The 13410-nt window shown below is 41.3% G+C and overlaps 1 protein-coding gene across 3 annotated transcripts in view; it reads right to left on the bottom strand.

Annotated features, from left to right (window-relative positions):
* EPHA6 (EPH receptor A6) overlaps window positions 1–6579 on the bottom strand; it is a 372264-nt gene extending 365685 nt beyond the window's left edge. For all 3 annotated transcript variants that reach the window (XM_066571876.1, XM_066571877.1, XM_066571878.1), the window contains exon 1: window positions 6430–6579. In XM_066571876.1, the coding sequence (XP_066427973.1) occupies window positions 6430–6532 (103 nt within the window). In that variant the 5' untranslated portion in view covers window positions 6533–6579. The remainder of the gene's footprint in view (window positions 1–6429) is intronic.
* Window positions 6580–13410: the final 6831 nt, after the last annotated feature.

Genomic DNA, 13410 nt, shown 5'->3' with positions numbered 1-13410 from the left:
GTCACTGCTTCTCACCTAAGTATTGCTTGTGCTGTCCCACCTCCCCTCATTAACGGCATGCTGCTCCTCTTGGAGAATCTGTCAGCAAACACCAGACACCTTCAAAGAGTGTCTGGGACTCAGTCAACTGACAGCAAACAGAACCATCTCTCAGGAGGGAAAAAAAAAATCTGTCAGCTTCTCAGAAATCTACCTAACCACAAACCAGGAATTTCTATTTAGAGACAAAATACATTTTAAACTCTCTAACTGTTCTACAGAAAGGAAATTTTATTTTCAAGATAATCTCTTCATGAAATAAGTACTTTTGAATTTTAAGGACCTGACCTACTAGACTGTCAAAAGACATGTCAATAATATTACAGCATTTTTTAAATCTAGTCTTATTTTAAATATCAAAATACCCGTAATTTCTTTAAAAACATTGATGCTTTATGTAGAAAGGGAACAGATCCATAAAAGAAAGTAATAGTAGCTGCTGGTTTGAAGGTAGAGGAGTACTATGACCTACTCTAAAACTCTTATTTAAAGAGCATAAAACTGTACAGTATCAATTAACCAGAGGGGGAGAAATACCCATGCATTGTTTAGGGAGAGGTTTTTTATTATCTATAAAATTATCTACAGCCTCATTAAAATACCTTCATTTATTAAAATTAGAAAATCTCTAATTATTAATTGTCAAGGTATTCAGCACCTTTTTTTTTAAAACAGGATGACAGAATTTAGTCCAAAAACTAGTATCAATAAGTGAGAGAAATGCTAACTTCAAGAAGTATTATGCTGTATGGGTGAGACAAATCAGCTGACTAGAAAAATCTTTAAGAGGTTTTGGTTTGGGTTTTTTTGGGACAATTTTGTGTTTTGTTTTGGTTCAGCTTTTTGGGTTTTTTAATACAATGGATTAGCCAGCTTCAAATATAGAACATGCAGTTTATTTAAAGACAAGATTGGCCTCTAAGCTTTGCTCTGTACATTAAAATTAGTACTGAGGTCACAAATGGCTGCTGGATTAACTGAAGTGACTTCTCCTTAATGATTATTAGGAACAGACTGGTTCTTAGATGTGGGAATGATCAATAGCTGACCTACACAAAAGGTGTTGCAATATTGATAAAAAAGCATCCTTGGAACTAAAATAAGGACAGATGGAGTAAGTCTTAGGAAGACTGAGGGGATTGTGAGAAACAAACAAGCTAATTTCACTGTTTAACCATTTTTGTATGGTTCAGAAAGAAATCCTGCAAAAAAAAAGTGTTTTTATCATGTGAGAGACATTTTTTCAGCAGTAATTCTCAGTTCTAACACGTTATCATAAAGACTGACATATCATTTACAAGTTAAAAACCAGCTTCTGAAGGCAAATTGTTCACAACAGATAGTTTTTTGTTGACCTCTCCAGCATTTTAACATGGCTTCTGGAGGTCAGGATAGATTATGGATAAATAATCCATTTTTTCATTCTCTCAGTCACAGAGTTCAGCATGTTAAGGGGCATATCAAGCACAAGGCCAGCCTCACCTTTGTGTCAACATCACATTGGGGAAATCCAAGGATCCTAATGAAACATTCCAGCTAACACCCACAGCTGGAATAGGAATAGATCCTAACCCAGCTATGCTATATTGGGATCTAAGAACAATCAAATCCTTCCCATATTGTACACATGCAAAATTTTCTCAATATCCCTGATCAGTTAAATGAGGTTTTTAAACATTAGAGTTCTCATGGAAAAAAAATAGTCAACAAAATGGATATTGACTTCCTGTGTAACTTACTGACAAACAACTTGCTGAACTTCTTGACTTTTCTAAAATTCTCAAGTGAAAATTTTAACATCAGATACCTAAACAAACCCTCAAGCAGAGTTAAGATCTAAAAGTATCTATCTGGAAAGACAGAGGAGATTTTAAGAAGACCTCAATTTCCTATATGCTTTTCCCTTCTCTCTTTTTCCTCGGTAAACTTTTTGACCTCTCAGAGAAAATGATGTCTGACCAGAGAATTAAATCGGTAAACTTCAGGAAACACTTCAGCTCCTCTGTGGTGTTTTCACTCCTGCAAATTACATGAAAACTACTGCACTGATTTGGTTTAAAACTGTATCTGCTTAAGCTATGCATTTTTTAATATTTAGTATTTCCATACCAATCATTCTTATTTGTCAAAAAAAAAAAATTAACAAAATATCCAGACAGCCCTCAGTACTGCCAAATACACCACCAGGAATGTATCCTGAACCATTAATTGCAAATCTGTTCATTTCATGGCATACAAATGAAGGCTCTTGGATAACAAGTCATTTCATGCATATCTACAACTGCAGAGGTTCCCAGGCCTTCATTAGCACACAAGTCCATATGGATGTGGGATTTTACACATGGCTAAAAATATTGTTAAAAGTTTCTTAAGAACTTGAAACTTAAATATGATTTTGCTCATGATTTTATCTACATGCTGAAAAGGTAATGACACACATTTACTGCAATGTTTATTTAACTTTCTCATGTTTCTGTAATGATGTAAATGCTTATTAAAACATGAGCTGGACAACTGAACATCAGAATTCTCCAGGACTAGCACAACACAGGCAGCAGCACAGCCTTTCCACAGTAGTTTAAGTCCTCAAAGTAAGAGATACCTCCTAGCAGTAAAACATCAGCTTCATTCAGATAGAATTTCAATCTCTCCACACTTAAGTCCTTGGTCTCCTTATTGCTACAGAAAAAAAATATCTGAATTCTGTATTCAGAAAGAGTGCCTAGATTGCACTTCTGTAAAAATAAATATGTGAATGAAAATGAGCCAACTTCTTTGAACTGATGAATACCTCAAGGTCATTAGTAATCTACCTGATATTTTACTACCAGAATCAAAAAGCTTTATTACCTACTTTTAGCCACCCAATTTACATCAAGTGTAATCATTGTGAAAATAAAGGCTGTACGAATTTCAGAACTGACATTTGACAATATTTCTTACCTCAACTTCTTTTTTGTAAGAGGAGAAAAATGAATGCCAGGTGCCTTTTAGAGGTATGAATAAAAAGACCATGCTTGCATAACCTGACAAGTAATGATACCTGGAAACTGAAAAAGCAACAGCTTTTTTACACCTCACTGAAAGACATGACCCATTGTAAACTCTGCAAGTTCTATAGTTGGCTTCAGGAATTAATTGTCTGGTGATACATAATGGCAGATACAACCTGAAAGGAGCCAGGGTACAGAAGCTCTTTCTGGTTGAAATATAGATAAAAACAAATATGGTTTCTGATTTTTCTATATGTAGAAACATTTATGTGTGCACGCTTAGCCCAGGAAACTGTTGAGCCATTACCTGGTGTGACCTTTATCTTGAAAGCTCCCGTAAGTTTTGCACAAGGAGCTGCACAGGTCAGGTGCCAAGAAAAGAACAAAGCGACACCACAGCACGCTGAAACCTTGCACAGCAGCCTGTTCATACTGGATATGAGGGATAACCACTGAAAATTTGTATGAACATACATGCACTCAACCTCCACCATTAATTGAGCCCTCTATTCCAAGCAGTTCTGCCACACACTGCAGTGGTTACTCCTCCAATGCAATTCCAAACCCTAGAGGGTTTTTTCCTGAGCAGTAAAAATTAGCCCTTGGCGTGGTCATAATATGTTTTTGAACTGACCATTCCATGAAGATGAATGAGTAAGCTTACTTCCCTGCCAATAGTATCATTTGTGCCTGCCTTGCTACAAATTCTCTAAGACACCACACATTGATTTACTGGGTGAAGAATGACAACCTAAGAGCCTTACAGCTATATTAAAAAAAAAAATATTTCTTTCTGTTTGACAAGACCAAAAAAGATTAATCCCAACATGGTTATAATAACAATTTATAAGACCAGAGTATATTTTTTTTGTGAAAATCCCTCTTTAATAACAGCAAACAAACCATTAAGAATGAAGTGGAAGGGCTGTCTGTTTACCAAGTCAGATTAATAAACCTATTCCCTTTCCATCCTTTTCACCCAAACCATCAAGAGATGAAACAAGACATTCCTTTGCAATTTACTATTAATGCTGGATGTTTCTACACACAAAATAGAAGATGAAATATACCAGATTGCAAAGTTAATATATCATTATAATAATTATTAGTGAAAATCCAACAGCAGTTCTTGCAAAGATGTTTTCAAGACATGCATGCTGAAAATATTACTTCAGGAAAATTAAAAAAGTTATGTTTCCTCATAAGATCTTAAAAAATTCTTTGTCGCTGGGATTCCAAGTATTAGTAACTGGCATTTTAACTTTCCACATTTAAGTGTTCACACAATGGGCAACCTTTTTATTGTAGTAATTTCCTTTCTTTCAATTTCTGGATTTAGAGGAAGTTATCATTAAAAGCAGACTCTTTTTGCTAGCACTTTATTAACAAGGTGGGGGAGTGTGTATGAAAGCACCTGTATTATTTCAGTCCATTTTCAGTTCACTTGGGTTTTGTTGAGTTATAATTATTTGATTTTGATGGTGATGTGGCAGTACCAAGGGTAAGAGGCTACTCGTTTCACTGAAGTTTGGAAGCAATGTGCAGAAAAAGAAGTTCCTCAGAAGTTAGGAAATTCACCAGTACTCTCTGCAGCCAACACCACAACACCTGGACTTGTTAGGAAAAGTTACATCAACATCAAGAAACCACTTCATCCCTGACTGATTTCTGGCAACTGTCTTCCCCATCCTTTAAAAACACCATTAAACCACTTTTAAAACACTATTTAAACACTATTAATCTAATCCCAGAATACCAAATACTGAGTTGCATTAATTGATAAAACTCTTTGCCTTTGATGCTTTTATGCTACCTTAGATATCCTACAACAGCAAGAATATATATTTTTTAAATTGTATTCGTGTGTGGTGTTAGGCCTTGTGATAAAGCTGCAGACATTAGCATGCACTAATGCCTGTGACATCAAAGGAAATCTGGGTTGTGCCACTGTGAGAATCTGATGTCTTCCAAGACATAAGAAAGTGCAAAAATCAGCCTTAATATGTTTGTAGGCTCTACAATTACCAGCTGGAATTATTCATCACATTTAGCATGGGAGAGGTAAAGGAATCATACTAACTTGGAATGTCCTTGCCATAACTCACCCTGATGGCACAGGGGCTTTGTGGCCATACTACAGTTCTTCCCTGTTTTCTAGAGATCTTATTCTCTGATTTTACTGTTACTGAGGTCAATACAAAGAGCACTGAAAAGAGACTGCAGAACAAAACTGTGAAAATACATGAACGGTATACTTGATAGTACTCCACGACTAAACCCAGTTTGTTTTCTTTCACTGTTACTTTCCACCATTGTCAAATTCAACGTTCCTTTCAACATAGCACGTAAAGCAATTTCTGTCAGCAGCAACACTTAGAGATACCCTTCAGTTCCTGTAGTTTCAGTCACATCACACTAAAACCTCAAAAATGGCAAATTGTGCAAAAATAATGTCAAAAAAGCCAAATTGTGCAAAAATAATGTTAAAGGTACAGAAGCCACTCATACTGTGGGAATAGATGCATCCTCTGCAACTGAAATAGACAGATGTACATAAAACAAGCAGTTCAGGAAATTCTCTGCTCTATCCAGATGCTTGATAACATGAAACATGATGTTTCATAATCAGGTCTGGGCTCTTTTTTTTTAGTTCTTCCTAACAAAATACTGTATCCTCTGGGCGTGCTATGCATTTTTATTCTTATTAACAGGATGATTCCCTACTTAATCCAGAAGTAATTTTCTAAAATACACACCTTACAACCCGAAGAATTAAAATACCGTCTTCGGTGCGACCTGATGAGCATGCACCTGTTACAAAGATTTTTAAATGGGTGTTTTTCAGACAATCAGCCCGGAGTATGCAGAAATTAGGTGTTAAGGGCAGTCAGGCACCTTTGAACAGTTCGCTCACCAAGCAGCAATTCCCCCTAAGGCGCGATGAAGCCCTCTCAAACCCATTCTACAGGATCTGCGTTCGGCAGGACCGAAGCAAACCTTAAACCCACACTTCAAATAAAATGATGCTAGCGCTCCACCTCGCCGGGAGGCAACTTTCGTTTCCCTGCTCTCACTCCCACACCCCGGAGGCCGAGGGTGCCCGGGGCACAGCGGAGAGCTCCCGGCAGCCACGGAGTTATCCCCGGCGGGTCCCGGCAGCGGAGCCCCGCTGCTCCTCCGGCCGCAAACCCCCAACTTTTGGGGGCGGCAGGAAGGGCTGGCCGCCGGGAGGCGCCCGGTCCCGCATCCCCGTGGTCCCGCAACCCGTCCGCGGCCGGGAGAGGCCGAGCCGGCGGCCGCAGGTGCGGACCCCTCCCTCCATCCCCTCACAGCCCTCGCCCGCCGGAAAGTTGCGGGCAGCCCGCCCCGCAGCGCACCCGCGGCCGCTCTCACTCACCGTGGTTGCTGGCGACGTGCCCGGCGGCGGCGGGGCGCGCTGTCAGCAGGGGGAGGAGGAGGCCGACTCTCCAGAGCAGTGCCCTCACCTCACTACACCCCATGGCTGGTGCCCGCCGAGCGCCCCGCGACCTCGGCCCGCCGAGGCTGCCCGTGCTCCCTCAGGCCGGCGGGGTCCGCCGCCGCCCCGCCGGGCTGCGCTGCCTGCACTGTCGCCCGGGGCTGCGCGGGCCGGGCCGGACGCATCCACCGCCGGGCTCCCGGGGCAGGCGGCAGCACGGAGGGCGAGGGCGGGCGGGGGCGCCGGGAGCCCCGCTGCCGCCCTGCCGTGAGGGGCGGCGGCACTGGGCACGGGGAGAGCTCCCGCAACTTCCAGGCGGTGGCGGCGGCCGGGGGGGGGTCGCGCCCCGCTCCCTCCGCCGGCTCGGGCCGGTGGCACCTTCAGCCCCGCAGGAGCGCCCCTGGCAGCCTCAGCAGCCTCCTGCGCGGCAGCAGCCTCCTCCCCCGGCCGCGCCGCACGGTACCCTGCATCCCCGGCCGGAGGCAGCGCTGAGGGGCTTCAGGTCCCCCAGGTGGAGCGCGACGAGGGCGAGAAGGGTCGGCGACTCCTCCTCACGCTCCCCAGTGCATCAAGGAAACTTGCGGGGCGGCATCCCCGACCCTCCGCCGCCGTGCCCGGCTCTGCCGCTCGCCCCTCTCAGTCAGTCTCTGTCTCTCCCCCTCTGCCGCGGAGCAATCAGAAACCAGGCGGCTCTGGTGTGATGCTCGCTGCTCCCTCCTGATTTGCGTGCCGCGCTGCCGGCTGCAGTTTTTTGGTGCCGCCGCTCCCCTGCCGCCCGCGGAGCGCTCGCTCGCCCCCTCCTCCGGCGCGGCCGCGGGGCCGCCCCGCTGCGCGCAGCCCGGCGGGTGCCGGGTCCGCCGGGAGCCAGCGCGGCCCCGCGCCGGGGGCGCTCCGGCACTCGCGCCCCGCCAGCCAGCGGGCGGCCCGGCGCGCCCGGGGGCAGCGGGGGAGGGAGGGAGAGAGGGAGGGAGAGAGGGAGGGATGGAAGGAGAGCGTCGGAGCGGCGGCCCCTCCTCAGCCGCCCGCCCGAGGGGAGCGCGGGGCGCGGTGCGGTGCGTGAGGCGGGCGCGCGAAGCGCCCCCTCGCCTCGGCGCTGCCGGCAGCTCCGGGCCGAGTGCGGCGGGCCTGGCGCTAGAGGGGGTTCGCGGACAAGGCACGGGCAGAGCGCAGCCCCGCTCGGGAAGGGCCGCGGCCGCCGCTCCAAGGGGTGCGGGCCCCATCCGCAGGTGGCAGCGGCGGCTCCCGGGACAAGGGGACCCGCCCGGGGCCGCACTGCGCTGCTGCTGCTCCGGAAAGTTTCGGCCGGGGGATGCAAGGGACAAACGAGCGTGAGCCGGCCGTGTCCGGGCATCCCCGGAACCCTGGAACATTTACTCTTTTTTCTTTTTCTTTTTTTTTCTTTTTCTTTTTTTTTTTTTCTTGAATTAATTTCTCCGCCGGGTACCAGGAGATTGTGCAGAGCTGGGGAAGCCGCCTTGGGTGTGTGTGTGTGCGCTCATCTGATCTGATCTGCCGGCTGCTCACATCCCCCCCGCCCAGGTGCGCCGGGGGCACTGCCCTGTGGAAGTGCCGCAATCCCGCCACACTCCACATCCCGGCCTATCTATGTCGTAATAATAGTAATAATAGTAATAATAGTTATTATTATTATTATTATTATTATTATTATTATTATTATTATTATTATTATTATTATTATACAAAGGCGGGGGAAAAAAATAAAAACCAATCCAAAGGAAGATTCTGATATCCGTATTTCTGAATATGAAACAAACCAGGTGTCTAAATCCACAAGCAAGAGGGGGAAAAAAAAAAGAAAAGCTAATTCCCAATGCTTCCCAGTGTTCAAAAATCCCATTGAAGTGAGTGGGTAATGCAGCTACAGGAGTCTGCACCAGGGAATACCAAAGTTTCTGCTGAGGTGCCTAAATGGATGTTCAGAGAAGCTTTGTGTGAGACCACTTAGCTTTGTAATGCAAGAATAAAGAATGTTTTAAAAGTTATTAATTTAAGGATTATTTTCAGAGGAGTTGTTCAATGACCAAAGAAATATGTATTTGTGGGTATTTGGAAGGATCTTCAAAGAGTCCAGTGACCTTACAACATTGCAATATTTCCTATGTGTTTACAATGTTCTATAAGGAAAACTTTTATTCAAAAAGAAAGTCAACAAGAAAAGCTTGAGGAAATATTTCAAAATAGTGAAAGAGTGATTAGTATTTTGTCTTAGGTTCAAGGTCAGGTAAAAGGAGAAAGTTAAATTTATAGAGTTTGGGTGTTTAGGTGACCTTTAAAGATCCCTTCCAACACAAATTATTCTGACACCAAGAGTCTCAATACTGTTCTGGTTTAGAATTAACACAGCCAAAAGGAAAGCAGCACTAACTACCTACCAAGGTTTGCTTTTTGGGTAAGGGCTGAGAATTCAGACTTTAATTCTTTTGCATTTCCTGGTTGAGTAGTAAGATGCTTCCCAGCCAGACTGCCATGAGATATTAATGCAGGATATCCTGTGTAAAGGGCCCCAGGTGAAGATGAGTCATTTGGAGCAGTCAAAAACTTTTCCCACATCAGTGGGAAAGGCCAATTAATTCGCACAGCAAAAGTGAACTGAGGTTCCTTCCCTCACTTCTGCTGTTGCGCAGTACAGATATGGGGTTTTACACCAGGCTTTTCTCAGACAACCCCAGCAGCACGTGTATTGATATGTTTCTGTGTGTATTTATGTGCTTATGTCTGTGCAGGCACTCTCCAGACACTTGTGAGCACTTGTGCATCCTCACATACACCTGTGTGCACATCAGGCAGGCAATTCCTTCTTCAAGGAGCTTGGAAGGTCTGGCTTCCCATTTCTGTTGCTTTTACAAGTTGTGTCAGACTACAGCTGAATACAAAAAGGAGGCAGGGAGAGATGTGACAGGAGCATAGACAAAATGAGTGTGTTTCTTCTCACAGCTTTGCCTCCTGCCAGCCTTGATCTCCACAAGTCACAGGAAACTGTTGGGGACCCAAACAGCTAAAAAGGATGGGTGGCATTCCCTCCACAGTGTCCCTGCACTAGCTTTTAATTTGAATTTTAACAGGATTTCCAGGGGAACAACTTTGTAAGTTGTAACTTGTAACTTTGTTGTCCTGTAACTTTGAGAACAGTGCTCATTCATGTACACACATATTAATTTTTTATAACTTTGTGTATTGTTGTATTGCAAATAAAATCTTAACTATTGTGCTTTTTCAGATGTATGCAAGCATACTAAATGCAATAAAGTATGGCAAAAATATTAAACATAAAAAACCTAAATCCTATTTTTACTTTTTTCTCCCTGAAACTTATTCCACTTTGTATAACAAACTTTGAAGTATTAAACAGGATGATTGCACCAGGTAAGATAAAGAAGGGGAACCACAGTTTGAATACCTTCATCCTCAGATTTCTAGAGAGCGTGTTTTTGTAGAAGCAAGGAATTCCATATATTGCCATTCTTAAAAAAGCCAGAATGTGATCTGCCCTGTGAACAGAAAAAATCCGTTCTATTTTTGTTATCTTCTTAAATAAAGGGATAATATTTCTGTTAATAACAAAACCAAACAAACAGGAAATATAGGATATAAATTACACATAATGGGTTGTCCTTTTTCCTTTGTGTAATTAACTATACATGATTTATGTTTAGTACTGTTAATTACAATGAAACTCTGACTTTCTCAAAAAAAAAACCAAAAACCAAAAGCCGTTAAGTTTTCATTTACATTTCTCATAATGTTGTATTGTGTATTAGTCCTTTGAACCATCACTCTTTGCTGTCTGTGTTTTAATGTGATCAAAGCAAACATTTTAATTAGGACACTGACCAAGAACAGATTTACACTAAACTTAAAATACCTTTTCCATGCAGCACTCATTAGGATTTGCTGATGTTAAAAATGCTGTGATGTTTGGACCAAGACACCTGCATTAGGATTTTTTAAAGAGTAGCACTCACAGTTGCTGACTTTAACTACAACCTGTATACTAAGGAAAACACAATGTATTATTGATCTCTTGGAGTCTGAGGCAAGAGCTTTTTTAGTGAATAGAACACACTGCTGATTTGGCAGTGTAACCAGAAATGAGCCTTCCAATAGTATCTCTTTTTTTCAGTGATAAATGACATTTTCCCATAACATCGAAAGTGAATTCCATTTTGTTATACATTATATTCTTGTGTCTGTAGAATTGTACACTTTTTTGTTGTTGTTGTTTGAATGAGCAGGCCTTTTACTTTATCAACATCTTTATTTTTAGCGTGTTTAATGACAGGCTGACACCAGGTTGTTATCAATATTTCTTCCTCCTACAATAGTCCCCAAATATGCTCATGGTATGTGCAGCAATTCACATGAAGTGCTTTTAAGTATTTGCAGATTTTGATAATTTTCTATCACACATCAAGGGAAGCAAAGTATAAGTTTAATAAGTTTTGAGGCTTATCTCAAAACAGAAAAATGGATACAGAAAAAAATAAAGAAAAAGAAAGGTATGAGAGTCATAAAGAAAATTGACTATCCCAACAATTCTTCTAGAAAGATAAGAATACCAAAAGTAGGCTAAATACCTAATTCAATTCTGAATTTACAATATTATTTGAATTATAGAACAACATCAACACTTTAGTTATGAATTTACAGTGCTGCAGAACACTTGTTGTACGCAATGATTCCTTCACATATAGGAAAGTCATTGGCCAAGTGTTGCCTGTTAATTATTTAATTTCTCTTCCTAGATTACATTTTTCTTTTCAGTTGGCTTGTGTATGGTTTGCACCTCTTCTGACCTATTAGTGAGCACACTAATTCTGACACTGCACAGTGCAATTTAATTAAGCAAAAATGAACCAATTAGACTAAACCACATTTTGGGGAAATTACTCATAAAAAGTGCAGTATGGTTTCATCCCCATCTCGTTACATGCACAGGCTTAGAACTGCCTCAAATTATTTTTTCACAATAAAAAGATTACAAGATTATATAATGTACAAAAAATTTTAGGCATTTTTCAAAGTTTACAGATTGATGTTACAGAAATACCCATATGACAACACTTCAATTCCATTATTTCCTTTTACCTTTCCATATTAATTTATAAAATAAACAATTTATCCAAGTTCTAAAGCAGTGTTACAGACAAGTTAGTTTCCATACTTTTCACTTGCAGTTTCTTCAAATAAATCTGATTATTTGGATAAATAGGCCAAGCAGTAGATACAATCTAAGAAGTTCATGTTTTGCAAGAGGTTTAATATTAATAAAATTGTCCTGGAAATCTTTCAAGAATAACAAATTGCTTGGCAGAGAATATTTTCAATATTTAAATTTAGTGAGTGTAATCTTGCTGTGGCAGAGCAAAGGGATTCCAGATAAAAACAGAAGAATTAATTAAATCACAGATCCTGAAGGAGAGGATTGGAACATCTAGACCACAAAAAGTAAATATTTTGGCCTCATTGAGAGTGAAGGAGCCAAACTTTTCCTCATGGTGTTGGCAGAGGTATTTTCAGAGATGTAGATGTGCATGTGTAGCATCTGAAGTGCAAAAGAGACCAGAATTACAGACCAATTAAACTTTGAAGTCCAAAACAAGTAAACTTTTTATAGAAATGTTTTATCCATCTCACTAAATTAAATAATTCCAGCTGAGTGATTGCAAATTGAGCTGGGTCTCAAAATTATAAAATAAACAAAATGTTCTGGAAAAAAAGGAGGCAAAAGCCTAGTAGTTACTAGAGAGTGAACCAGATTCTAGTCATTCTATCCAAAAGGTCCCTTTGGTATGGGGATGGTGAAGTCAGGGCACAAGCAAGGCTGTATTCTAACTCCTTATCTTCTGCAAATTAGAAAATTCAGCACCTAAATCCTCTTAGGTTCTGAGAACATGGATGTTCCATTTAATGATTGCAGTATGATTTTTTTTTTGCCATTAGAAGTGATAGTGAATATAACCATGACTGACAGTGAAATGATAATGCTGTTAACATTTTGGGTGACACTAAAAAGATTATAGGCCCAGTTTTAATTACTGGGCTTATAATTATAGATTTGAGGTTTCCATTGAAATATTATTGCTAAAACTTAACACACCCTCCCATATTTACAGCTTTAAATGAGACTTAAATTTGGACCCTTTTGTGAGGAGGCAAGAACTTAAAACTTATACCATATCCATATAAATGGTGAAACCAAAAGTGAGTTCAAAAATATTAATTCCTCTTATACGTTTTGATAAAACTGGAGTTTTGCTTTTGTATGGCATTAGCTATGGACAAATTGGAGCTCTCTGTATCTAAATGCCCTACTTGAGATTTATAATACTTTAGAAAAATGGAAACATATTCACATTTAGTAGATATTGCTTCTGAAATCAAACCCTGTGGCTATATACACTTTTACTTGAACTACTACTGTATGTACTTAAAAATTCAAATCTCTCTGACTGTTTTTCCCTTTTGGTATTTCTGCCTTGTACATGAAAATGAGAAAACGTTGACGCTGGCTCGGTACAAATAACAATAAAGGCAAACAACCAGGCTTATAAAGATGGATCATTTTGCCCTTATCCAACTTCAGCTTGATGCAGGAATTGCTTCAGGCACCTGAGCAGATGTGTTTGTCATTACCACAGATTAATGTTGTGGTGGATCAGTGACTCCTGTACATATTTGCATGATTTTACCAACTGGTGTGGTGTGATACATCCATTTCTGCACCAGCTGATCTGACCTCCTCCACAAGAACCAATTCTCAAATAAAACTGGTAAAGGATGTAATAACTACATCATGTGTGAGGCATGGGGGGAAGATTGTGTCAGCATAGGTGATATAATCTGAACTCACAGAAATGATAAATCAAATTATTTTCAGTTATATGCAAAGGTCCTTCATCA

This window comes from Molothrus aeneus, chromosome 2 (genome assembly GCF_037042795.1).
Source record: "Molothrus aeneus isolate 106 chromosome 2, BPBGC_Maene_1.0, whole genome shotgun sequence".
Classification (NCBI taxonomy): domain Eukaryota; kingdom Metazoa; phylum Chordata; class Aves; order Passeriformes; family Icteridae; genus Molothrus; species Molothrus aeneus.
Note: the sequence above shows the minus strand (reverse complement) of the source record. Positions and strands in the feature narration are given on the sequence as shown.